Source organism: Bipolaris zeicola (assembly GCF_000523435.1).
Source record: "Bipolaris zeicola 26-R-13 unplaced genomic scaffold scaffold_5, whole genome shotgun sequence".
NCBI classification, from domain to species: domain Eukaryota; kingdom Fungi; phylum Ascomycota; class Dothideomycetes; order Pleosporales; family Pleosporaceae; genus Bipolaris; species Bipolaris zeicola.
The window spans coordinates 123837-148068 of NW_006912054.1; the positions used below are offsets into that span (position 1 = coordinate 123837).

Genomic DNA, 24232 nt, shown 5'->3' on the forward strand with positions numbered 1-24232 from the left:
CCCGCTAGCCACGCCTGTGTGGGTGTGTCGACGCCAGCGACGACGGCCTGCTAGTAGGAGAAGGGTACTGGTAATTGGCTGCAATGGGCAAAAACAACGGACGGGCATGCGGATTGCTGGCGAACCAATGTTGCTGGTGCTGCAGTGGCAGGCTGGCTTGCTTGCTTCATGTCCTTGTTGTTGTTGTTATTGTTGTTTGTGTGCAGAGAGTTGTTTATGAATGAATAAAATCAATGCAACGAGGGAATGCATCTGTACATATACTTTACATTACCCTCTTACTTACTCCCTACACCTCGCACACACACCCACACACCCTCTGGTCCCTAACCCTCGCCAGACCCTGACTCCTCCCTCCTGGTGGCGTGCCTCGTGTGCAGGACGGATGCCTGGACATCAACAAACACTAAACCCTAACCACGCACACCCGGAGCAATGCTGCCTGCCTCTGCCTCCCCAAAGCCTGCAATATAAACCCCCATGGCCCTGCCGTCTCACATGGTCAATTAACTACCGTTTCAACATCCCCGCGCGCCGTATTGCTAAACAATCGGTGCCAGTCCCTGGTGCTGTTCAGGAGCACTCATCGACCCGCTGCGCTTGCGACAACTCCCGCCCTGGACCCGCTCAGATCCTCGTCCGGGCCCTGCAAGCGTCCCAACCTGCCCTACCGGCTAACTTCCCGCAGCACCGCCTAGCTTCTGCACATCACGCCTCACGCATCACGCCCCAGCAATGCCCACTCGTTGCTGCATCGTCCCCGTCGAGCCTGCCGACGGCCGCGGCGAGGCGGTCGTTGTCGAGGTCCTGCAGGAGGGCACCCATCCCCTCGATGTCCGGCTGGTGGGCTGCGAGGGCGAAAGCCCATATGTTGCCTCGAGTAAGCCCTGGTTGCAAACAAAGCAGGTACAAAGTTCATTTACTAACCCCGGTCCCAGTTCGGTACCGCAATCTTGCAGAATTGCAGCACAAGTTCAAAGGGACCGATGACGAGTGGGCGACAATTTTGTCTCATTTCCTCTTGATGAAACAGCCTGCAAGCCAACATGCCCATCTCTTGCAGGGCGTCCGCATGGTGTATACTTTGAAGAGTGGAACACTAGCCATCTCTTTCCGTCAGGACGTTCAAACCATAAAGGTGGGCTAGCTGAACGACCGAACAAAAGAGGCCTGGCCTAACCCGTGTAGGTCACCTTGGGCGAGATCGTCTTACCCCAGGACGATGAGTTTGAGTTTAATCCATTCGACTGGGCCCGCGCTTCCGCCATGGCACACGCGCAAACATTGCAACACATGGCCGAACTCGAGGCCCACGTAGGTAGCGAGCAAAACACAGTTGGCAAGCTGACCGCGCAACTCGATGACTTTATCAAAACCAAGAATGAGGCGGAATCTGTCATGTTGCAGCAGTTTATGGAGCTGCTGAATGACAAAAAGAGGAAGATCCGAGACCAAAACCGCCTATTGGCTGGTGCAAAGGTTGCCCAGACGACAGGTAATGCCAGTCTGACGTCCAAGGTACATTTGCAAGACTGACTCTTTACTTTGCAGCAACCGCTGTTCAAGCGACAAGAGGAGAAACCAGGGCGCGCAAGGCAGGCGCATCACGAACAAGTAAGCGCAAAGCTTCGTCGCAAACAGCGCAGCCAGCTTCTGTGCTAGAGCCCGAGTCAGACAGCGACCAGATGGAGATTGACCAAGCAAAAGACGAGGAACGTGAGGAAGAAGAAGTAGAAGATGCTGTAACACCAGAGCAGTCTGATGATGAAACAGATGAAGAGACTGGTTCTGCCCCGCGTCAAAGAGCGAGATCATCCGAAACAGTCGGGGATGGTTCTGAGGTTGCACACGGTGGCACGACGGAAGGCGCAGAGACTACGGGCGTTCCCCCGCCCCGAGTCCTGCCATTCAGCAAAAGGACAGTAGCGACGCGAAGCAAGGGTGCGACAGCAAAGTCCTCAGGCGCAACAGCCCACGCCGAAGATGACGAGACAGATGATGAGGAATTGTAAGTAGGCAGCCAACCTTGAATGCTTGCGTGAAGAAACAGTGCATTGTGAGGTATGTAGCGGTCGTATCACGAAGAGACAGTACTTGGCCAGAGCGAGGCTTGCACAAGCATTTGCCACGAGGCAGCCTTGGTCTTGTTGGTTCCACAATGGGTGGTGTTGCGGAATGCAGTTTGAGGAATGCAGTTTACACTGCGTGTCGGAGTAGATGTTCAACAATGCCTGGCCCTGTAGGTCACGTGTACTGTCAAGGCGCGGACCCTTGCCCTCTGCCGACTGAAGATTAGATAGTGGCAGCAGCAACGTGGCTGGACATTCCTATTGCGTAGATGTGGCTGGTGAAGAGGATTGTGTCTGTGGGTCTGCAGTGAATGTGTAAGTGTGTAGGAGTCAGTTGGTGGCATGCGCACCGATGGTCTAGGACGACAGTGCACGTCGCAAACACAGGCAATGGACCAGCGCGACGGACGCAGATGATGGGAGAGACGGCAATGCGAGGGTTGCAGCGCCAGGCGTGGCTGCATGCCGTGTATCGTGGACATGCCGTGTACTTATGTGAATGCAATGCAATGGCGCACGACTAAAGGGATCTGCAGGTGATGTGGTGTGGAGCAGAGCGTGTCGGTGCCAGGCAGGCAACCAATGGCCGGCGCAGAGGCTCCGACGAGCTGGAAGCGTTGCGCGCGCACGTCAAGCCTCTGTGCCAAGACATGTCCACCTTGACATGTCGCTCCTCTCCCCCCAGTGCCGTCGCAAACGCCAAATCGCCCTCTATACCTCGTCACGCCCATAGTCGCCGTCGTCACCATCGCGCCGCGCCGCGCCCCAGCAATCCTCCATCCGAGCCTGGCGGGTCCCGAGGCACCACCGCCAGCACCAACGGCGACGTGACCGCGGGTGAGGCCTTCACCACAACATCGTCAACAACCCCAGGTCCCGGGTCTTATTGTGCTGGTGCGCGCTGAATACGAAGCCCTTATCCCGGTCGAGCGCTCCCTCTAATGCTCCTCCGCTCCCGCACTTCGTCCCACTGCACTTACCGCCGCCCGCCTGCGACATACCCACTACGCGCGACATCCCCCACCCTCAATCCCACGAGCTAGCACGCCATGACGGGCCCAGATGTAGCTGAGCACCCCGGCGATCCCTCTCAACCTCTCAAGCGCTCCCGCTACTCGGCCAACGACCAGGAAGAGCTAGACCTGCTCGACACCATCGTCAAGCGCATCAAGACCGCGGTGCCGCCCACGCCCTACATACTCTCTACTCCCTCGCTCGACCCGTATCGCTATCACTCACAGCAACAAGCCAATGCCTGGATGATAGGAAGGCTGTGGCGCCCGGACGAAGAGCATCTTCAGTACAGAACCTATCTCTACCGCGAGCCATGCCAGGACTGCTTCGAGCTACAAGCCGGCCAAGACGAGGAGCCGGAGCCGGAGCCCCCACGGTCGCAGACTGTAAACGGCCAGCCGACAAAGAAGAAGCCCAATCTATCTGCCTTCAAAGTCAAGCAGGTCAACGGCGCTGCTGCTCCTGGTGCAAAGACCAGCTCGTCCAGTCGCCCGCCCACCAAAAATACGTCAGATCAGGTCAACGGCATTACCAAGTCCGAAAAGCTCTCTGCACCCGCCCAAAAGGCCGAGCCCAGATCGCCGAGATCGTGGGTACACCGCTCCAGACGCAATTGCTCTGCTAACATACAACAGCTCCTCCAACACTATGCGCGACGATCGCAAAGCGACGCGCGAGGCCCCTCGAGTCAGCTCCCGCCCCCGGGCTCCTTCCACTTCGCAGAAGAGCGACACTGCAGGCTACAAAAGCCACGTGGAAAAGTCTGACCCTTCAAATTCCACACCGCACGGCTTGCCCCCGCTCCTATCACCTGTTCGAGAACCACTTGGCAATCCATACGGGCTCCCTACTATTCTTTCCCCCACACTACCCTCCAACGTGCAAGCCGAATTGGACAGGCTAGAGGTGCAACGGAAGCGCGCAGACTCGGACGCATCTATATCGTCGTCGGATATCAAGAGCGTGCCTATTACTGTGCCGGCCGATTCATCACAAAAGTCCAGCGCATCTCTCAAGACTGAGAATCGCGGACGTTCAGTATCTGTAAACGGCAAATCGCCAAACCCCGAACCAGTCAGTCCCTCACAACAAACACATGCCAATATGATTGTGAAACTGAAATTCTCAAAGCCAAAGGCACAGGTTGTGAGCCAAATTTTACGCCTGCCTCCAAAGCGCTCAAGTGCCGAGAAGAAAGAACGTACCGATACGCCAAAAGCCACAGCGACAGACAGCCAGCCCAAGGTCACTGATCCGCCCGTCATCAAGAAGAAGCCAGCACCAAAGATCACTGCTCGGCGGGCAGAGCCCACCACACCAGCATCCACCTCTACTCCGACCACCAGTGCGAAGCCAACCCCGGCAAGTGCCAAGGTCGTGGAGAAACGACTGCGAACTGAGGAAGATGGCTCCTTGGCGGTACCTCCCGCTAAGCGCCCACGGGCAAGCTCGACGAATGAGCCTCCTGTTGCTTCTGCACCGACCACGGCATCTCCAGCCGCCTCAGCAAAACCCTCTGCTCAGAAGAGCAATTCACTCCATCCGATACCCAAGAAGGACACCAGATCCATAAATATGCTACGCACTCAATCTTCCGAAAGCAACGAAGCAACTCCGGGTCGTTCCGGTGCGACTCCCGCCGGCTCCAAAGCGGAGTTCAAGGCCGGATCCACATCCGCACCCCTGAACAACAAGAAGCAAATCGACATTTCCTTGCTTGGACAGACATCGGCTAGGCTGAACCAGACAGGTCGCGCTCTAAAACACGAGGCAACCAAAATATTAAACGCCGCCAGCAGCAAAAAGGACGAAAAGCGAGCTGCCGTTACCAATCTGGAGTGTATTTTGTAAGTTCATCTCTCTTACCAATCTTGGCTAGACTGACTGACCAATTAGGGCATACATGGCCGCATATTCTGCCCAAGATCTGTCACTAAACCTCCGCGGTCGCGCCGGTGAGGTTGAGCAGACATGGAAGACCCTGCTACCGCTTTGTCTGTCGTATTCCAGGTGCACAAGAGACTTTCAACATCTCGACGGTCTCCGCTCTTACCTTAGCTCTGTCATTGCCTCTGCAATCTGCACTCATGTGTCACAACGCTTCAGCAGCTCCAAATCCCACGACTCACCCCAGGATATCAACCACCCAGAATCCGCTCGACAGCACATTGAAAACTTTGCCCTTCTCTCCGATCACACATTGAAGATGAATCGCCACTACCAAGAAGCAAGAATCGCTCTGCCTTTTGAGGACTTGCAAAACATCTACAAGAAGACATATGCGGGTCGAGAAGTCAACGCTAAACTAGCACGTGAACCAGAAAAGGTGAGCGGCGCCAAGATGTCTGGTCCATATTTCCTTCCGCTCGGAATAGATACAACGCCCATCCAAGCCGTCCGGTTTGGTCTGAAGTTCCTGCACGAGTTTTGCGAGAAGGAAAAGCTCGAGTACAGTCTCAGGGTCAATCTTGATAGACCAGAGTGAGATGGTGGCCGCTGTATTGATTAAAGAGTATTACGAACGATTTATTGCCGGAGCAATCTCCAGAGCCGCTCACTTTACGAGGACGAGCAACGAATATCCAAAATTCATACGGGAACTCGTCAACACATCATCTTTACTTACACTTTGCATCTGCGTCCTCCCATCATTCCAGCGTCAGTTTTCCCCTTACGACGTGTAACGACCGGTTCACTCACTGTGTTCTTCCTTGGGTACCCCCCAACATACATCCCACTACCAAATTTTCCTTAATCCTGGTCGGCATTCTGCTTCCAATCGCCCAACTATTGCTTCAAGCGGGATCTGGCCTCTTCTCTAGGCTTTTCGGACAAAAAAGACGAGTTTCCTCGTCCTCTTTTTTTTCTGTCGTTTTATGCGAACTTGACAGCACATACATACCACACTCAACCACTCTGATACCCCCTTGTTACAAGGCGCGCGCGTTCGGATTAGACATGTCCTTCTTCCCTTTTTTTACTCAATCAACAATACACTGCATGGTTTGAAGGTGTCATCTCCCTTATTTTCTTATTACTCTTTGCTGGTTTCGGATCTGGATCTCTTTTTTTCTCCTTTGGCGCAATTGTCAGCATTGCGGCAGTTTCATATATAACGGGCGTGGCGGAAACTTTCTTTTTGATCGATTGCTGATTTCGAGGGTTTTCTGGCGCTCTTACTACGAGAGTGTGTAGTCAGTCATGATTTAGCGAGGCGTGTGGAGAGAACTGGGTTTTTTTCGGGTTATTTTTGTCCTGATAGGAGTCTCTGAAGATGCGACAAGGGGCGTATGTGGGACTAACGATATCCTGATATGTGCAAAAAGTCAAATTGAAGATTGAAGTTATTTCAAGCGGCTGTGGTGATGCAGTGAGAAAACTTGATATGCTATTCGCTTCTCTAATGGTGCAAAAATTAGTAGTTCGTTGCTATGCTGCCTGATCTATATACACAGCAGCTTTGAAAACATGGACTCATACATCAACAAAACAGTACAAGCACCTCAGAACCATCCCCCATTCTCACCCGCATCCCATCCTACTAATCCACCACTCCGCCAGCCCATCCTCCAGTATCCCAGCAAACCGCACCCGTTTACCCTTTTTTACGTCCTACCACAACACAGCACGCCACCAACCCCAGCCATCTCGCCCGACTTCAATCCAGTGCATCAGCACACAACACTCCTGCTATCCAACCCCAATACAAGCAACACACACCGTGTCCCTCATCCATCATCCCCCATTCCACCTACACACCCTTACTCTCCCATCCCTCCTTTCTTCTACCTCTTATTCGTCTTCCACATCAAGAATCGAAATGCACCTCGGTTGCCTTCTACTCTTCCTTTCCGTCTTCTTCTATATATTTCCCTTACTTGGCAAGACCGATACATACAACCCCAATAACCTACGGAACACCGTGTATGTATATGTGGAAAGTGGGTTGGATGGCGTGATATATGGGTATGTGGTTAGAAGATGAGAGGGGAGAAGGGATGAGGGAGAAGGGTATGGAGAACAGTGATTGAACGGGACGTTTCATACACGGGCAGTACGTAGAAATCCTCAAATCTTAATCATTTCTAACCAAATCATAAATCATCCGAAAGTCATATATGCCCATCCCAAGCCATCATATACACAAAACCTGAACCGAAAACACCAAAATCCCATAGTTAGTATACCCTTTGAAAAAAAAACCCATCCCAAACTATATAGTCTCAATCCTCCAACCCCACAACCACTCAAACCCTTGCCTTCTTCCCCATCAACGGCATCTGCACCCCCTCCTCAACCCGAACCCTCGGGCCCCGAAACTCGCTTGCCTCGGATCGTCCCGGCAACTCACCAATCTTCTTCCACAGTAGCTGCAACTGCACGTGACCGGGCGTGATACCCATTTGCTGGGAGCCCCAGCGATACTGCCATAGTGGGAGTACGTCATGCGGGTTAGGCGTGTGTTTGGCGTCGTAGAAGCAAGCTACGTCACCGAAGCAGAGGAAGACGTATGGGAAGCCATCCTTTTTTTTCGAATTAGCCTGTGGAAACGAGGGGAGGTGGGTGGTTAAGAGGGGGGGGGAGAAGACGTACGATTGTGTATAGTTGATCGTAAATGTCTGCGACGCGCTCACCGCAACTCCACGCCGAATCCATCTTTCCGTAGTAACTATCCGTGTTCTTTTCTTGCTTGTCGTCTTCAAAGGTGCAGTTTCCCTTGGTTGTGCTGAGCGTGTAGGGGAAATCTTCGAGGCGGGAGAAAACGCCGCATTTGTTGAAGGGGCTCTTGTCTGAGATGAACTTGCCATTGGTGTCGAGGCAGCCGACGGTGGCCTTTGGTGTTGCCGTCTGCCAGTTGTCTGATTTGAGCACGTAGATGTGGCCGATGCCGCTGAAGTCGGATTGCTGGATGCCTGCCAATGCGGGTGTCGCTATGGCGGCGGCGACGGCAAGGAACAGCGTGGCCAACATCTTTTGAACAAAAGAATGCTTGTCGGTTTTTGTATACCGAAAGTCAGGTGACGAGTTTTGTTGTTTAAGAAAGAGGGTAAGTAGTCCCAATGTCAAAACACTACGTACGTCTGTTAGTCTTGTAAACGGACCGAGGCTTCTTTATAACCCGATCGACCGTCACACAGGTTTATGTATTTCACTCACCCCAAACCCCAACCCCCGTTTACCACGCGCGGGAAAACAAGGATGTTAGAAAGATATTTCCGCCGCTTGGGCCCCTTTCCCCCCTTTCCAAGGCGCAAACAAACCAACACACCCCTTCACTTAACACAAGCTTGCAAATCAGAAAAAGGGAGATTCCTAGTGAAAGCGAAAAACGTTCTCCACCTTTTGCTTTGCACCTTTGATATTACCGAAACAAGAACGACGGTTGCCTGCACGATAAATTAGGTTACCCCCAAAGAAACGCAATTTCGGGTCCCCTCCTCGTGACGGGCGGGAAAAGCCCACTTTCCGCTTGCAGCTGCGTACGTAGTATCCTAGCTCTCACTCCCCCGCCTTTTCACTATTACCACACCCCAACGTACTCAAGTCGCTTACACCAACAAAACAATGAAGGGTGTATGTGTGTGTGTGTGACCTCACTTTTTAATATCCAGCCCCGTTTTTCTTTTTCTTGCGCGGATTGTTCCGCGAGTAGTAGCAACAAGCAAGAAAAAGAGAAAGCGATTAGAAATTGGGCTTTCAGGCGTAAAAGCCGAGGAGCGCGTGATGCAAAGTTGCAAGTTGTTTACTTTACGAGGTAGCGCCACGAGTGGGTAGAGGGGGAAACATGGCGAATCAGTAGTTAATGCGGCAGATATTAACAAGGAAGAGAAAGAGAGGTTGGTGGGGGAAAGGAGCCGAGTGGCTTGGGAGGAGGAAGAAAAGAGCTCGCTCGTTTGGATTTTATTTTATCCTGTTTGTTGTAGCCGGGTTTTGGGGGGGAGGGAGATGTGTAAGTGATCTGTCAGCGGGGAGAGTGCGAAGAGGGGCGGGAGAAGCTGAGTGTTCGGACATTGACACCGGGGGGCCAAGGAGTAAAGTTGGGAAAATTGTGGGGATGGGTGGCTTGGGGTGGTTACGTCGTGTCAGCCGCATTGGGGAACGAGGAACGTTGTTGATTGTACATGTTGTGCTCTGAAACTTGAGACGTTGAGGTGAAAGTCGTACGGTGATGTTGAGTTTTTACTCGAAGAAAGTGGGGGGTTTACATTGTTACTACGTAGTGAGGTAAGAGAGTGTAGATATGAAGGTGTACATCAAGACTGTTAGGCAACCAGCCATCTTTCGACATCTACAAAAATCCCTACTACTACTCATATCTTTGCTATCTATCTATCTATTCCAACCATGTGCCGTCTCATGTACGCACCACGACATGTACTATCAAACCCATTCTCCACAAAACCAAACTACTAACTCCCGTTGATCTCCCGCCGTGTACCCGCCAGCCCGACCTACCGAAACCAGACAAGCGCTTCCGAACACCGTATGTAGTACACATCTTTATCTGAAGGGAGTCTAGAGCACCATGGACCGTTTAACCCAGTACTTCAGAAACCCTTGCAGACTTCCTCTATCGCACCATCCCCGCCGCCATCATTCTCTTCACCTATCAATTTTACACAGGGAAAAATCACAACTCCAGTGCCATCCTTCCCTTATCCACATACTCTTATAGCAACGGGGGCCACCTCAATTTTACTGTTAGAGAAACCCAGAAACGATAAAAATACACTCTTATTCGCACCAAACTTTTTCCCGAGGAGACTGTGGCGCCCATACCCATGCTCCGCCGTGTATCCATCACAAAGTATCTGTTACGGCGATATGCTGTCGCCCGCCACCGCCGCCACCGCCGCCGCCACAAGAGCTATGCTTACATGTACATGAAACGTTTTTGCCAGCCAATAATACCTTCTCTATCTTGCTTTTCTGGTCCAAAAGGCGCTCTCAACAAGACATCGACACGTCAGCTCTTTTTTTTTGGGCGTCTTTCAGACGGAAGCTGGATGAGTATGGATATACGACTACTATGCAAGCGGTGCCGGGGGACACGAAATAAGGGTCTTTTGTGCACTTTGTGTTTTGCCTGGGAGGGAATGTGCTTTTTTTCCACGAGAGGTGAATGGAGCTGATGAAGGTGAAAAGGGCTGAAGATGTTACTATCCCTCGTCCTCAGAATTACGCAGAGACAAGATACTTGATTCCTGCGTATTCCGCAACGACGCTATAATAACCATACATCACGGTTATCCATCGATAAACTTACTCTTGGTTTGTTAAGAAAAGTATACCACGAAGTGCGCGAGCAGTTCTTTTTCAACGACGGTATTCGAGGTGCATCGCTTGACGCCGAGTGATGGCTCCTAGATGTATAATTATTACGTCTCTATGTTGAAACATCCTGCGTATGAATATATCGAGACATCAGTCTATGTGTGTATGATGAGGAAGGTACGGTTGTGCGTTGTAGCGAGATTTAGTTGCTAGAGGCAGAGGCGGCCACGTGCTCGCATGGAGACTGTGTGTGTATGATGAGATTGATTTGAAGACTTATACAGACATGCTTTGCAGGAGTTTGAGAAGACTGTGTGAGATTCTGAAGATTGTGTGAGATTCTGAAGACGGCCGTGCTGAATTTGAGGGTCGTGGTTGTACATTGGGTTGATGGCTTTCCGCATGCGGTTAGCGGGCGCGATATGGAGATGCGGGCGAGTGTCTTGCGACCATTCTCTAAACTTGATGGTGTAACTTTGCACGTGGAAAAGATATTGATGGCGGGGAATGGGAGAGAGGAAGTTTTTCAGATGTTCAAAAGTATATATGTGTAATCTAGATACCAAAGAAAGCCAATTTAGGAAATTACCTTGTTAAGTAAATTCGGAAAATATTGATACACCTAAACTATACACTACTTGAAGCAGATTGAGAAACCCGGTTCTGTACTTAGATAACACCTAATACCTAAGAAAACGAAGCCATGTACTGCCAGACTCCATGGATAGAATCTTGATACCACCACTTTCCCACAAACTTTAAATAGTAGCCCGCAGTTTCCAACAGGATAATGGAAGAGCAGCAACTGCAACAGCCCAATAGTCCGGTAACACGTGACGCTATTCGATAGCGTTCTACTCAGGTACCTGGGCAATCCTGAATGCGACAATCCCCAAGGCGACGAATGAAAGAAAACTCGCATTGGTGTGTTGTCAAGCCATCCCGTTGCGCACAATCAAGACACATGCCCTTGACATCGGCATACATCTGGTTGAGCTTACGAATGACTTTGTGATTCAGAGAGCTAGCCGACTTACAAGGGCAATTGGGATTTTCGCACAATTTCTTCAGCGTCCCGGTAGTAGGAGTACCAACCTGATTCAGTCGATCCCTGACTTGCTTGATTGATTGGTTCCCGAGAGGCCACATTCCTCCGGATACGAGGGCATGGAATATAGTGCCAACACGCAACTTGAATCCGTCGCATGCGTCCTTTTCATTGACAAGAGCACCGAGAGCTTGCTCCACTTGCCTCTGAGACAGCATCTGGGCAGCTTTTACTTTCTTGAATAGATCCACTGGCAGTTTTTCATGACCTTCCATAGCAGTGGCGATGTTGATGATAGCTGACCGGTCTCGAATTATGCTCTGTGTGACTCTGTTGAACGATATGTGCAGATCGAGGAAGTGTGTAGCAAGGATCAACTTCTCGAAACCCGCATCCTCTGGGTACTGCATAAGGAAGGAACACCAGACTATAGAATGCGTATGGACAGCCTTCACGCACGAGTACTTGTGGCAGACATGTGCGAAATTGGTGAAATCGGTCATATTCAGCATTTCTGGCAGCTTGAATATTTTGAGATGAGTGATCAGGCATATCAGAAAAATCGAATTCGGATCATCATCGGGGAGTGGCACCGTCTGCGGTGAAGTCGTCGACAAAGCGTGACCTGCATATGAGCCACCGCTGAACATCTTGGAAAATACAGGCGAGGCATTGCTAAGGACCGCAGACGAGACCAAAAGCTTGCGCTTTCCCTGTTCAGATGTTTTATCAGCAATCTCAAGAATGACATCTCCTAGAGTGGTAATCACTTCTGGGCGTCTCTCTACTGCAGGTCTGGCAGTAGATTGTACCGGAGTATTCGGAACCGTAGATCCTTCTCCATCATCAGGAGCTATAGATTCTGCAGGACCGCCAGGAGCCGTAGCTTCTGCCAGACCGTCGGGAACCGTAACTTCTACCGGAATATCAGGAACTGTAGCATCGTCTGAACTCTCCGGGATTACACGTTCTGCTGGATTCTCAGGATTTGTAGGTTTCGATGAACCATCAGAATCTGTAGATTCTGTTGAATCAGGAATCGTCACTTCGACCCGTTTCCGGGCCAGACCCTCACCGTCGTTCTTACGCTTTCGCAGGGTAACAGTCATGGTGCTTGCTGTGGTGCTCGTAACTAATGGGTTGTGGTTGTCCGGGATAAAACCAAGTTCCAGGAGAAGCCACAGCAGAGGCTTTCATATCTGTGACGACTTTTGGACATTGTGAATGATCATAAACCACTGTAACCATGACTACCACTTCAATCGTCGTTGCACTTTACCTCAAAGTCCGCCCTTCTTGGATAATCGATATATACTAATATGTGGTGTTTGTTCTAATCATTATACCGGGCTCTTTTATAATTGTGCAAGAATCGGTTAGGAATTCCCCTCAGTTTGTTGCATTATATATAGATGATAGTATTTCGGGTTGGGGGTCGCCGGATAACGGGTGACCTAGAGTGCAGAGTCGAGGCCATGTAGTCGATTTTGCGCCGTTCAGGCGCATGAAAGGGGTCAGTCATTCTTGAAAAATCAGCAGCCATGGAGGGTGCTAAGGACGTTTAGCGATGAGTTCTTCATGGAGATTGGTGCAGGTCGTGAATGGCTGGCAGGACATAGTGCTAGAACCATGTGTCCACAGTGGATATTGTGAAGCGATTTGCCACTTTGCGAGTGCCATTCGAGTTGAGGAAGGCATGAAACGCCACACAAACGAAGATACGACCGAAGGATGAGGTGTGGGAGAGGCAAGAGTTTCCATTGCAGCGCAAGACCGGGACATGTGAACTTTCTAATGGTCCTGTAAGCTGAGGACTAGCAAACCGCGGGATCAGTCTACTAGATTGGGAGAAGCAATGCATAGTGTCAGCTGGCGATGTGGGTTTACCATGAATTGCCGCTCGCTAGAACAATGGAGGGGCAGGCAGAGTGGTGTCGGCGCCGCGTTTCGGCCGAAAGATAAGAAGCATCTCCGGGCCCTGAGCACCGAAACTCGGAGGCAACGAGGTAAACACCGACCGTCGTCCTACTTTGGCGCGAGTTTCGTTCGGCTTTTGGCGGCGACAACTCGCAGCCGCAGAAAGGCGAGACTCGACCGCGAGGGGCAGCCCCATTTGCGTCTGCCGCGGGACGGCATTTGGGGTTTCGGTCGTCTGGATCGGCTTGGCCGCGACATGAGACTCGATATGGAGTTGGGTGTGCCAGCACTGCGTCTATTCCATACTGACACCCCGCTACATGTCGTGTCCACGGAGCTCAGGATAGTCCCTCGTGGCGCCAGTCAGGGTGGCGCTGATATACTGAACACAATTGATTCTCTTGTATACACGTAGACACCAGTACGCTCCCAGCTCAATGGCCAGGGGACCAGACTACTGTGTATGCAGCAACACACACAGCTTACTTGCATTGGAGGGGTAACTGCATGCTACATGGATAGCCCCGCAGCCCCTCGATCAAGGCCTTGGAGGCTGATGAGACGGAGCACTAGCGTACGCGCGTGTAGGATGGCTCGCGCCCAAGACGAGGCTCGATTTACACAGCTGCACATGCGAGCCATCGCGGTCGGGCAGCTGCTCCGGCAACGGAGCCATTGTATTGGCCCACTTGGTCCCATTGACTACCATGTACGTTACCCGTCTCTCGCGCGAGGCTTCACGATTCCAGAATAGGGAATCAACTGCTAGTGCCCGGCCCTGGCGCATCTTCGACCTGGTTCGCGCCATTGGATGCGACCCCGCACCAGGTGCAATGCGAAGTAATTCCCAAACACGACCGTCGTACCCGCAAGCGCCGCTCCTGGCCCAGCCTGTCTTTGCGCGCACCGTGTCGCATCGAACCAAGTGGGGGAAGAGGGCCAGCAAAGTTCGCACCCGGGGCCCACGACCCAAAGAGCAAAGCCAACGACAGGCGTGGTGGGGACGAGCGGAGGATATATAATGAGCCCCCTCACGACCCCTCAATTGCTTCCTCACAACATCATCCTCGTTTTGTACATAGATCTCACGATCAATCCTCTTCCATATTGCCAGAGACGTCACTTCGGCCCGCAAGAGGTATTGCGACCCACGCACCCCCTCTTTTGTCCTGCTCCTGGTAGCAGAACCGCAGATGGCTTACTGATGTTGCGTCAGGAACACGTACCTTGACCTGTCCGGCCTGGGATTTTACTATATATCTTCACCTGGGAACCTCGAGTCTTTGCATCTCACACGCCCAAACAACTCAAAATGGTATTTGCCCGTGCTGCCTCGCGCCTTGTGCGCCCTGCCTCATCCCTCCTCAGCGCTCGCGCCGGACCCCGATTGACTTCGTCGCTGCGACAACTCAATGCCTTCAGAACGCTGACCACGACTGCGTCACAACAGGGAAAAGTTCTTCTCGTCCTCTACGATGTAAGTTTTTTGCCAATTGGAACCCCTTTTGGTGCGCTAGTCTAACAGTGACGGTAGGGTGGCATCCACGCCGAGCAGGAGCCCCAGCTTCTCGGTACCACTGAGAACGAGCTCGGTATCAGGAAATGGATTGAGGAGCAAGGCCACGAGCTGGTAACCACATCCAACAAGGAGGGCGAGGACTCCGAGTTCGACAAGCACCTTGTTGATGCTGAGGTTATCATCACCACTCCGTACGTCAGAGCTACCCCGCAGTGCCCACTAGGGCGGCCCCACCAGCACGCGTCAAGCTCGCTGTCGGGTCGGCATGCACTAGTAATGCAAACACCATGATGTGAGGGAACGTTTCGGCTAATTGCTCGGGGATCAACAGTTTCCACCCCGGTTACCTTACCGCAGAGCGTCTCGCCAAGGCCAAGAACCTGAAGCTTGCCGTTACTGCTGGTATCGGATCTGACCACGTCGACCTCAACGCTGCGAACAAGACAAATGGCGGTATCACCGTTGCCGAGGTCACTGGCTCCAACGTCGTCTCTGTCGCTGAGCACGTCGTCATGACCATCCTCACTCTCGTCCGCAACTTTGTCCCCGCCCACGAGCAGATTGCCAAGGGCGAATGGAACGTTGCTGAGGTCGCTAAGAACGAGTACGACCTCGAGGGCAAGGTTGTAGGAACCGTTGCTGTCGGACGTATCGGAGAGCGTGTGCTCCGCCGTCTCAAGCCCTTTGACTGCAAGGAGCTGCTGTACTTTGACTACCAGCCTCTGTCTGCCGAGAAGGAGAAGGAGATTGGCTGCCGCCGTGTCGAGAACCTCGAGGAGATGCTTGCCCAGTGCGACGTTGTCACCATCAACTGCCCACTGCACGAGAAGACACGGGGTCTGTTCAACAAGGAGCTCATTTCCAAGATGAAGAAGGGCTCATGGCTGGTCAACACTGCCCGTGGTGCCATTGTTGTCAAGGAGGATGTCGCACAGGCTCTCAAGGACGGCCACCTCCGTGGATACGGTGGTGATGTCTGGTTCCCTCAGCCCGCTCCCAAGGACCACCCACTCCGCTATGCCACCAACCCATGGGGCGGCGGCAACGCCATGGTTCCCCACATGTCCGGTACCTCCATTGACGCACAAAAGGTAAGATTGAACCCAAAGAGAGTTGCGGCAAGGATGATGCTGATGATGACTGTAGCGCTACGCCGACGGCACCAAGGCCATCCTGGACGAGTACTTCTCCGGCCGCCACAACTACCGGCCCGAGGACCTTATCGTACACAAGGGCGACTATGCGACCAAGGCGTACGGTCAGCGCAAGTAAACGGGCCACATTGGCATGTTTGGCAGGCTAGCGACCATTTTGAGCGATTTGGGACGAATTTCCTTTTAGTTAACAGGGCGCTGGATGCAATCACCCGCCCACCCATGTATATGAATATATTCACTGAAAGTCTATGCATGTTTCCCCATGAATGATGTCTAAACAGTGTATGCACGGTTTGTGCAAGCTTGGCTTTTTTCTTTCTTTCTCTAGCCTTGAACATGGCATGGGCTGGTGTTTATGTTTTGTAGGAACTGGTATGAGGCCAAGGAAAGGAATCAGATTATAGGTAAATGCAAGGCGGAGAAGGGGTCTTTTGTGAGATTGGCAGTGGAAGCAGTGAGTGGTGTCATGGGTGCCGTGAGCGAGAAGGGCGGGTGTCGTCATCGCTCTCATCCTCGCTGTCGTCCTTGAAGCCTTCCTCGAGGTCCCTGCCAAGACGAATCTCGTCGTCCATCATGCTTCTGCGCTGCTCGAGGGCCTCTCTCCTCCTCTCGTCAATGGGATCAAAGCCGACCATGCCCTCGCCCTCTTCGTCGTCAAAAAGCTCGTCGTCGTTTTGGCTATTTCCGTGGACGATGCCGCGCTGTCTCACCCAGGCCGAAGGAGCAAACAGGCCGTATAGCGCGTCGGAGAGTTTTGTGCGCCAAGAGGTTGGGAAGTCGGTGACGCCTGGGGTCACAGGCAGGTACTGGCTGTAGCGGCTGCGGTGGCGGCGCACAAAGGGCAGGATGATAAGGGCGAGCAGGACATAGAGGATGGCGGCAAGGAAGAGCGGTACGAGAATGGTCTTTGGGTCGGTGGTTTTGTCAGCCATGTCACGTCTAATATATATTTATGTACGGGTGTTTGCATGTGTCGTAGACAGTCCAACTTACCTTTAAGAAATGCGTGGAGCCCGCCATGACTGCGGATGCATGTGTGGAGAGAGAGAGAGATGTCTAGTGAGCGAAGTCGCGGGTGACGCGGGACTGCGACTGTCTAGGCCGACCACGGATCTGGATCTGGATCGCTGAGACACTCGGGGCCAGAGACGTCAGAGAGGTGTGACAAGCGACAGGCGGTTATGCAGGCGGTGCGGTGGGTGCCTGCTGCGCCACAGCTCACTGTTGGTCCCGCGCAAACGGACAAACGCGTTCTGGGCTTTTTGGGGGGTGGCAGGATGGGAGAATGAAGGTTTGCGGATGGGGTTGGCCGGGAATGGCTTGGAGCGAGCGGCCATGTGTATGCGTAGGGGCCTAGGGGGCTCCCTACTTTACGCTGCCTGCAAACTGCGGGCTATGGCGCCACGCCCACACGGACATTGCGCACGTCTCAGGAGAACGTCGGGGCCAAGGGCGGGCGGGCCTCAGGCCATGGCACTCACGCACATACACGGACGAGACAGTTGCGGAGCGGCCCTCTGTGCGCTGTAACGACGAGTGTGTTTTGGCCGTGGGTGGAGCGTGTGAATCTTGTTCTAGTAGTACGTCAGTATACTTACTTGGCTGTATACTCTACATACACACATACATGTAGCATCCCAGACCAAGCAAGCGCCTGTCCTGGGACTCCCATCCATCCATTCATCCACACGTTCGTCCCGTAGTCGCAATACTACCTCATCCACCCATCCCATTCGTCTACCCACCCCGGCCCAGTTGGGCGTTGTGGCGCGCTTCTCTCTTCAGGAGGAGGCGCTAGTACTCGGCAACTTCCCGCGACTGACCTGCAGCCGCATTGCCCACCACAGAGCCCCCCTCCCCCCCTCCCCTCAAAGGGATTCCCTATTACTTCAACGCCCCAAAAGCAAAAGCCCCGCACCCTCGCTGGACTCGTACACTGAACCGCAGTCACGGCCTGCCATCGCTTGCCCCGCGCCGCCAGAGTTCGCGAGTGGCGGTAGTGCACCTGCACCGAGGGGAACGGAGCACTCGTCGGGCGGCGCGCTCCAGGTCGGCTGCATTGGGCACAGAATCTCGCTATAGGGATGGATGGCAAGGGTCGGCAATCTTCCGCCGGCAAGTTCTTCGGACGACGTCTGCACAAGGACAAGGAGAAGGGCGGCAGCGATTCAAAGCATACTGCCTCGTCTTCGATCGACAGCCCCCCGGGCAGTTCATACGGCTCCCAGTCGTCCCGCCATTCGCAAAGACATTCCATCGGTGGCGCGTCCATAGACCAGAGGCCCGTGTCCATGACCGCTGAGGGCATCTTTGCGCGAGCAGGCCCCGTGTCATCCATTGACTCGCCCCGAGACGACAACTACAAGTCGGGCGAACCGCTGCCACACCACCTGAACAAGGGCGGCGGCGACTTTCACCAGTACCCCGTCTTCACTGGCAACAACATGCCTCCCAACGGCTACGCAAACCAGGGCCCGCCTAGGCCCCCGCCGCACTCGTCGCACACCACCATTGCTTCGAGCAACCCGGGCGACCGTGGTGTCTCGATGCAGCAATGGGGCGCTCGCGGCAGCAGCAGAGACGGCTCCTATCCCCAGTACCCCCCAAACGACGCCAGCTTCTCGCGCACCTCGTCCGACCAGGCCAGCGTCTACAGCAACGACTCCAGGTCGCGTGCTAGCAACACCTTCCACCCCCCAAACTCGTCGCAGTCGACATTTTCGTCCGTAGGCCTCGACCCTGGCAGCCTCCTGCCCACCGCCGCATCAACCCCCCGCGACTCGCACCGTCACTTGCTGCACTACAATGTCTCGTCCCCGACGGCCTCGACGGCCTCCTTTCCCCAAAATACTCTCAGCATACAACGGCCCCCCGACCACATCGTCGAGAAGGAGTTTATGAACCTCATGGTCAAGCGAGGATGGAAGAGTTTACCAGAACAGGCGCGGCGGCAGATGGAGGCATATAAGATTGACAAAAAATGGACACTTGTGTATCAGGACAAGCTTGCCGAATTCAAGCATGAAGAGAAAAAGCGCCAGACGCAACGGATAACATACGGAGGCGGCGGTGGCGGCGGAGGAGGCATGGTTGGGAACCAAGACATTTTGATACGAGCAGAAGAAGAAGGATCCCCAGAATGGTATGTCAAAAAGGTCATGGACAACTCGATCACGATCAAGCAAATGTCAAGTTTGGAGATTAGCTTGAGAACCCAGCCGATTGCCTGGGTCAGGGGCTTCATCGAAGCCCAAGGTCAAATCGCCCTCACGAATGTCCTGGCCAAGATCAACCGCAGAAAAGGCACAGGGCCTCAACCCCCGCCCAGCGTCATTGCACAAAAAGCAGAAAATGATGTGGAACGCGAATACGAAATCATCAAGTGCCTGAAGGCGCTGATGAACAACAAATACGGCGCCGACAACGCCTTGAACCACCCGTCAATTATACAGGCGCTATGTGGTTCTTTAATATCATCACGACTGAATACACGAAAACTCGTCTCGGATGTCTTGACTTTCTTGTGTCACTGGGGCAATGGAAGCGGACACGAAAAAGTGCTACAAGCACTCGACAACCTCAAATCACAATATGGTGAAAACAGCCGCTTCGACGCATGGATGCGTATCGTCGAGGTCACGGTCGATGGCCGTGGCAAGATGGGATCCATGGTCGGCGCATCAGACGAAGTCCGTAGTGGAGGAATCGGTGTAGAGAACCTTCTCATGGAATACGCCATTGCAACCCTCTTCCTCATCAACATGATTGTCGATGCACCGGAGCGTGATCTCCAGCTTAGGATGCACGTGCGAGCTCAGTTCACAGCATGTGGCATCAAGCGCATCTTCAACAAGATGGAGGGCTTCCAGTACGACGTCATTGACAAACAAATCGAGCACTACCTCGAAAATGAAGCCGTCGACTATGAAGACTTCCTCCAAAAGGAAAACAGCTCCATAATGGACAATGTCGAGGGCGAAACTAAGGACCTTAATGACCCCCTGCAAATCACGGACGCCATCATGAGCAAGATTAGTGGAACCAGGGCACAGGACTACTTCACTTCGGCCATGCAGCATCTGTTGCTGATGCGGGATACGGAAAGTGAGGACCGGTTACGCATGTTCCAATTGGTAGATCAAATGCTCAGTTATGTGGCTATGGACCGCAGACTGCCAGACATGGATCTGAAGCAAAGTCTGAACTTTACTGTTCAGTCTTTGCTTGACAAGCTGTATACCGACTCTGAAGCCCGCCAAGTACGCGATGAGGCTGTCGAAGCACGCCAGATTGCAGACTCGGCCATTGCGGAGCGTGATGAGATGAAAGCGCAGCTCGAACTGGGAGCTGATGGCTTGGTGTCGAAGCTCCAGAAACAACTGTCAGAGCAAGAACGCATCATTGAGCTCCGTGGCAGACAGGTCGAGTCGATGAAGGCGGAACTTGCCGAGATGCAGAGGATACGAGCACAAGAGCTGCAACGAAACGAACTGGAGACGCGTGAACTGTACCTGATGCTTAGAGACGCCCAGGACGTTGCAGCATCAGCAGCGAAGAAGTCTGGCAAAGATGGACTCGGTGCTACGGACCCTGCTCAAATGCAGGGTATCATGGATCGTGAACGCCTCATGAACAGATTGGAGATCCAACTGCAGAGAGCCAGGACCCAAGCCACTCTGGAAGGCAGGACCTTGAACCTGCAGCCGAGTGAGAAGCTTAGGGAGTTGCGAGAAAAGATGGAGGGCGACGTGCCAGTCATACCCGAACAAGGCTATGGAGGTCTTGGACCGACCTCATTCGGGTCGGTACGTGCTAAGAGTGGAGTACCACGCAGGAAACCCCTCCCTGGTATCCCCGGTCAGAATGGTGAGGATGCTGAGTTCTCTGAGATGGATGATGATGAGGATGTTGTTATCGAGAAGCCCCGTCTCATCCAAATGCACAAGCCCAAGCTCAGCGCATCCACGGCCAATGCTCTTATGGCAGACATCACCTCCAACGTCAAACGATACGACGACTCCGATGGGGAAGACAATGGCGATGGTGTTACTACCGGACCATCTCACCCAAGCCTTGACTCCGACTCACCAAAGACACCAGCTGATGGGAAAACTGCTGGAGCACCGCCTCCACCTCCACCACCGCCACCTGGTGCTCTTGGATTTCCTACCAACATACCCGTACCACCCCCTATGCCTGGCACTACGGGAGCTCCTCCGCCTCCTCCTCCTCCACCACCACCACCGCCGCCGCCACCTCCAGGCAAACTTGGTTTCAAAACGGGTATTCCTCCACCACCCCCTATGCCCGGTGGCAGCATGCCGCCACCGCCGCCACCTCCACCAATGCCAGGTTCCAAAATGCCTGGTTTCCTTCCCAAAGCGCCTGGCTTTGGTGCCGCCCAACAATTTGCCCTTTCCGGACCCCGGCCTAAGAAGAAGCTCAAGGCTCTTCATTGGGACAAGGTCGACCAACCCACCACGACGGTGTGGGCCACGCGTGGTCTTACTTCAGAAGAGAAGGAAGAGAAGTACCAAGAGCTTGCGAGAAAGGGTGTCTTGGAGGAGGTCGAGAAGTTGTTCTTGGCCAAGGAGATCAAGGCGATTGGCAAGAAGGGTGGCAAGAAGGACGAGAAGAAGCAGATCATTTCCCGCGACCTCATGCAGAACTTCCAGATCAGCATGGCCAAGTTCTCGTCTTATGGTGTTGAGGAAATTGTACGCATGATTATCCACTGCGACAGCAAGATTTTGGACGACCCCGTCACCATGGATTTCTTGCAGAAGAACGACTTGTGCGATATTCCTGACAACACTGCCAAACTCATGGCTCCTTACTCCAAGGACTGGACCGGACCCAATGCCCATGACAGTAAACGCGAGCAAGATCCAAGCGAACTAACCAGAGAAGATCAAATCTATCTCTACACGGCTTACGAGCTGCATCACTACTGGAAGAGCAGGATGAGGGCGCTTACACTCACTCGTACGTTTGAGACCGAGTATGAAGAAATATCCAACAAGCTTCTTGAGATCTCGCGCGTGTCAGAGAGCTTGAGAGATTCGTCTAGTTTGATCAGTGTCCTGGGTCTTATTCTCGATATTGGTAACTTCATGAACGATGCCAACAAGCAAGCAAGCGGTTTCAAGCTGTCCACTCTTGGTCGATTGGGTATGCTCAAGGACGACAAGAACGAGTCTACGTTTGCCGATGTTGTTGAGAGGATTGTGCGTAACCAATACTCTGGATGGGAAGGTTTCACCGACGAGATCAGCGGTGTCGTGACGGCGCAAAAGATTAACGTTGAGCAACTGCAAAACGACGCCAGGAAGTACATTGACAACATCAAGAACGTCCAAATGTCGCTCGACTCTGGTAATCTTTCGGATCCGACCAAGTTCCATCCTGAAGATAAGGTGTCGATTGTCGTGCAGAGACACATGAAGGAGGCGAGAAGGAAGGCAGAACAATTGCAGGTCTTCCTTGAGGATATGCAAAAGAGCTACGACGATATCATGGCGTTCTATGGAGAAGACCCGAGCGACGAGAGTGCGAGAAGAGATTTCTTTGCGAAGTTGGCCAACTTTGTTCAAGAGTGGAAGGTAAGTCAATTTGTTTTATACTTTCCCATTACGGGCGTATTGCGTTTGTTTGGTTGCTAACTTGCTTCAGAAATCCAAAGACAAAAACATCCAACTCGAGGAACAACACCGCCGCAATGAAATCTCTATGCGCCGCAAGCAAGCTCAAAACTCCAACCCTCTCTCTCCCAACGCACTGTCCGACTCGGACGCGCCCAAATCGCCCGCCTCTACAGGCGCCATGGACGATTTGCTCCAGAAGTTGCGTGCCGCGAAACCAGAAGCAAGAGATCAACGTGATCGCCGTCGTCGTGCACGCTTAAAGGATAGGCACCAGGTCCGCGTGGCTAGTGGCCAAAAGATGCCAGAAATCGGCGTCAACGTAGAAGACGACAAGGAAAAATCTCAAGAAACAGACGAAAAGAGCAAGCTTCTCAGCCCCACGAGCGACACCGCCGAAAGCGAAGCCAGCTCCAGCGGCGGCATCGCAGCCATTGCCTCTGACGCCGCCGAAGCAGACATTGCTGACCGCGCCGCCGCCATGCTCGAGGGCCTCCAATCCGGCGCCTCCATCAACAAAGACGGCTCACTATCCGTGCGCCGTCGCAGAGAAAGCGCAGACACTGAACGCCAACGGCGACGTAACCGCCGCCAACAAGCTGCCACTGCAAAGACTGAGGATGGCCTCCTCAGTCCCTCAGCTATACCCGAAGAAGGCGGCGGCGGCGGCGACGCCGGTGCTGGTAGTAGCGCTAGTATAGACGGCGTTACTTCTGCTTCTATTGAAGATTCAGCAGCAGATGTTGATGCAGAAAATCCACCCACCACACCTGTTACGGTTGTTCATCCGCCCAGCCCAGAGTTGAAGGGTAGGGACTTGCCCACGCCGCCGCCTGAGTAGTTGGAGTCATGTACATTCCGTAATTTTTCTTTTCAAAGGCAAGGCTCGGCGAGGATTCTGGGTTATATAAAGGATTGAGAGGTAAAAGAATCGGGGCGATGTATAAGGGGAAAGGAAGAGAGAGAGAGAGAGAGAGGTGTGCGCAGCGTTAATGTTTTTTTTTGCTGAGTTGCGATAAGTGTGTGATCAGATGGGGGGAAGGGGGTATTTTCTTGAGTACCTTTTTTTTCTGTATCGATCTACCCTTAGCAACAACCCTCTTCTTGTTTTTCGCTGTGAGTTGTGATGGGTCTCTACATTCCTAATTTTTTTTCTTTTTTTCCATGTATTCGTTCGCATTCTCTTTTGTACCCACTACTTACTTTTTTTCTTTTCTTTTGCGTTCATCCGTTTTCTTGGAGAGTCTTTGGATATACCCCCCCCTTCCCTTCCCTTCCCTTCCCTTCCCTTTACCCCGCCCCTTTTTCCCCTTGTTCCTCCACGCGTCTTTTATATATATCTTTTTGTTTTCTTTGTGTCGTTATATTGTAGTCAATTTAAGATTTTTTTTGGTTTTGGTTGCTTGCATGGTTTGGTTTGGTAATTGGTTTGGTCTGGGGTTGCATATGTGGGTGGGCTTGGTTTGGGTGCATATGTGCGAGTTGGGATAGGATGGGATTAGGGATTAATGTAGGGAGGAGTAGAGGTAGGCATGTATGTATGTGTATGGAATTTACAGGGTAATCTTTTGCTTTGCCAGGTTTTTAGGGGG

General features: G+C 52.8%; 10 protein-coding genes across 10 annotated transcripts; 5 read left to right on the forward strand and 5 right to left on the reverse strand.

Moving 5' to 3' along the window:
• Nucleotides 1-735: 735 nt before the first annotated feature.
• Nucleotides 736-2012, forward strand: COCCADRAFT_82731 (uncharacterized protein; the record flags this gene model as incomplete). Its single annotated transcript, XM_007709044.1, has 4 exons — nucleotides 736-880; nucleotides 939-1138; nucleotides 1189-1495; nucleotides 1552-2012. The coding sequence occupies 4 exons, from the start codon at nucleotides 736-738 to the stop codon at nucleotides 2010-2012; spliced, it is 1113 nt and encodes a 370-aa protein (XP_007707234.1).
• A 1106-nt stretch (nucleotides 2013-3118) lies between these two features.
• On the forward strand, nucleotides 3119-5568 carry COCCADRAFT_762 (uncharacterized protein; the record flags this gene model as incomplete). The annotated part of the gene is made up of 3 exons (XM_007708944.1): nucleotides 3119-3672; nucleotides 3719-4930; nucleotides 4980-5568. 3 exons carry the CDS (start codon nucleotides 3119-3121, stop codon nucleotides 5566-5568), a joined length of 2355 nt encoding a protein of 784 aa, XP_007707134.1.
• Nucleotides 5569-7330: 1762 nt separating this feature from the next.
• On the reverse strand, nucleotides 7331-8054 carry COCCADRAFT_32414 (uncharacterized protein; the record flags this gene model as incomplete). The annotated part of the gene is made up of 2 exons (XM_007709001.1): nucleotides 7331-7606; nucleotides 7677-8054. 2 exons carry the CDS (start codon nucleotides 8052-8054, stop codon nucleotides 7331-7333), a joined length of 654 nt encoding a protein of 217 aa, XP_007707191.1.
• A 533-nt stretch (nucleotides 8055-8587) lies between these two features.
• Nucleotides 8588-9971, forward strand: COCCADRAFT_83054 (uncharacterized protein; the record flags this gene model as incomplete). Its single annotated transcript, XM_007709045.1, has 2 exons — nucleotides 8588-8657; nucleotides 9628-9971. Coding segments are annotated over 2 exons (414 nt in total), but the record flags the coding sequence as incomplete, so codon positions are not given.
• A 1245-nt stretch (nucleotides 9972-11216) lies between these two features.
• Nucleotides 11217-11507, reverse strand: COCCADRAFT_83018 (uncharacterized protein; the record flags this gene model as incomplete). Its single annotated transcript, XM_007709046.1, has 1 exon — nucleotides 11217-11507. One exon carries the CDS (start codon nucleotides 11505-11507, stop codon nucleotides 11217-11219), a length of 291 nt encoding a protein of 96 aa, XP_007707236.1.
• Nucleotides 11508-11636: 129 nt separating this feature from the next.
• COCCADRAFT_62023 (uncharacterized protein) lies at nucleotides 11637-12176 on the reverse strand (the record flags this gene model as incomplete). The annotated part of the gene is made up of 1 exon (XM_007709047.1): nucleotides 11637-12176. A coding segment is annotated over one exon (540 nt), but the record flags the coding sequence as incomplete, so codon positions are not given.
• Nucleotides 12177-12938: 762 nt separating this feature from the next.
• Nucleotides 12939-14131, reverse strand: COCCADRAFT_32416 (uncharacterized protein; the record flags this gene model as incomplete). Its single annotated transcript, XM_007709002.1, has 4 exons — nucleotides 12939-13027; nucleotides 13117-13244; nucleotides 13317-13618; nucleotides 13955-14131. 4 exons carry the CDS (start codon nucleotides 14129-14131, stop codon nucleotides 12939-12941), a joined length of 696 nt encoding a protein of 231 aa, XP_007707192.1.
• A 504-nt stretch (nucleotides 14132-14635) lies between these two features.
• On the forward strand, nucleotides 14636-16114 carry COCCADRAFT_83043 (uncharacterized protein; the record flags this gene model as incomplete). The annotated part of the gene is made up of 4 exons (XM_007709048.1): nucleotides 14636-14800; nucleotides 14858-15033; nucleotides 15174-15933; nucleotides 15989-16114. 4 exons carry the CDS (start codon nucleotides 14636-14638, stop codon nucleotides 16112-16114), a joined length of 1227 nt encoding a protein of 408 aa, XP_007707238.1.
• A 349-nt stretch (nucleotides 16115-16463) lies between these two features.
• On the reverse strand, nucleotides 16464-17019 carry COCCADRAFT_82983 (uncharacterized protein; the record flags this gene model as incomplete). The annotated part of the gene is made up of 2 exons (XM_007709049.1): nucleotides 16464-16904; nucleotides 16993-17019. The coding sequence occupies 2 exons, from the start codon at nucleotides 17017-17019 to the stop codon at nucleotides 16464-16466; spliced, it is 468 nt and encodes a 155-aa protein (XP_007707239.1).
• Nucleotides 17020-18083: 1064 nt separating this feature from the next.
• Nucleotides 18084-23481, forward strand: COCCADRAFT_767 (uncharacterized protein; the record flags this gene model as incomplete). The annotated part of the gene is made up of 2 exons (XM_007708945.1): nucleotides 18084-22601; nucleotides 22672-23481. 2 exons carry the CDS (start codon nucleotides 18084-18086, stop codon nucleotides 23479-23481), a joined length of 5328 nt encoding a protein of 1775 aa, XP_007707135.1.
• Nucleotides 23482-24232: the final 751 nt, after the last annotated feature.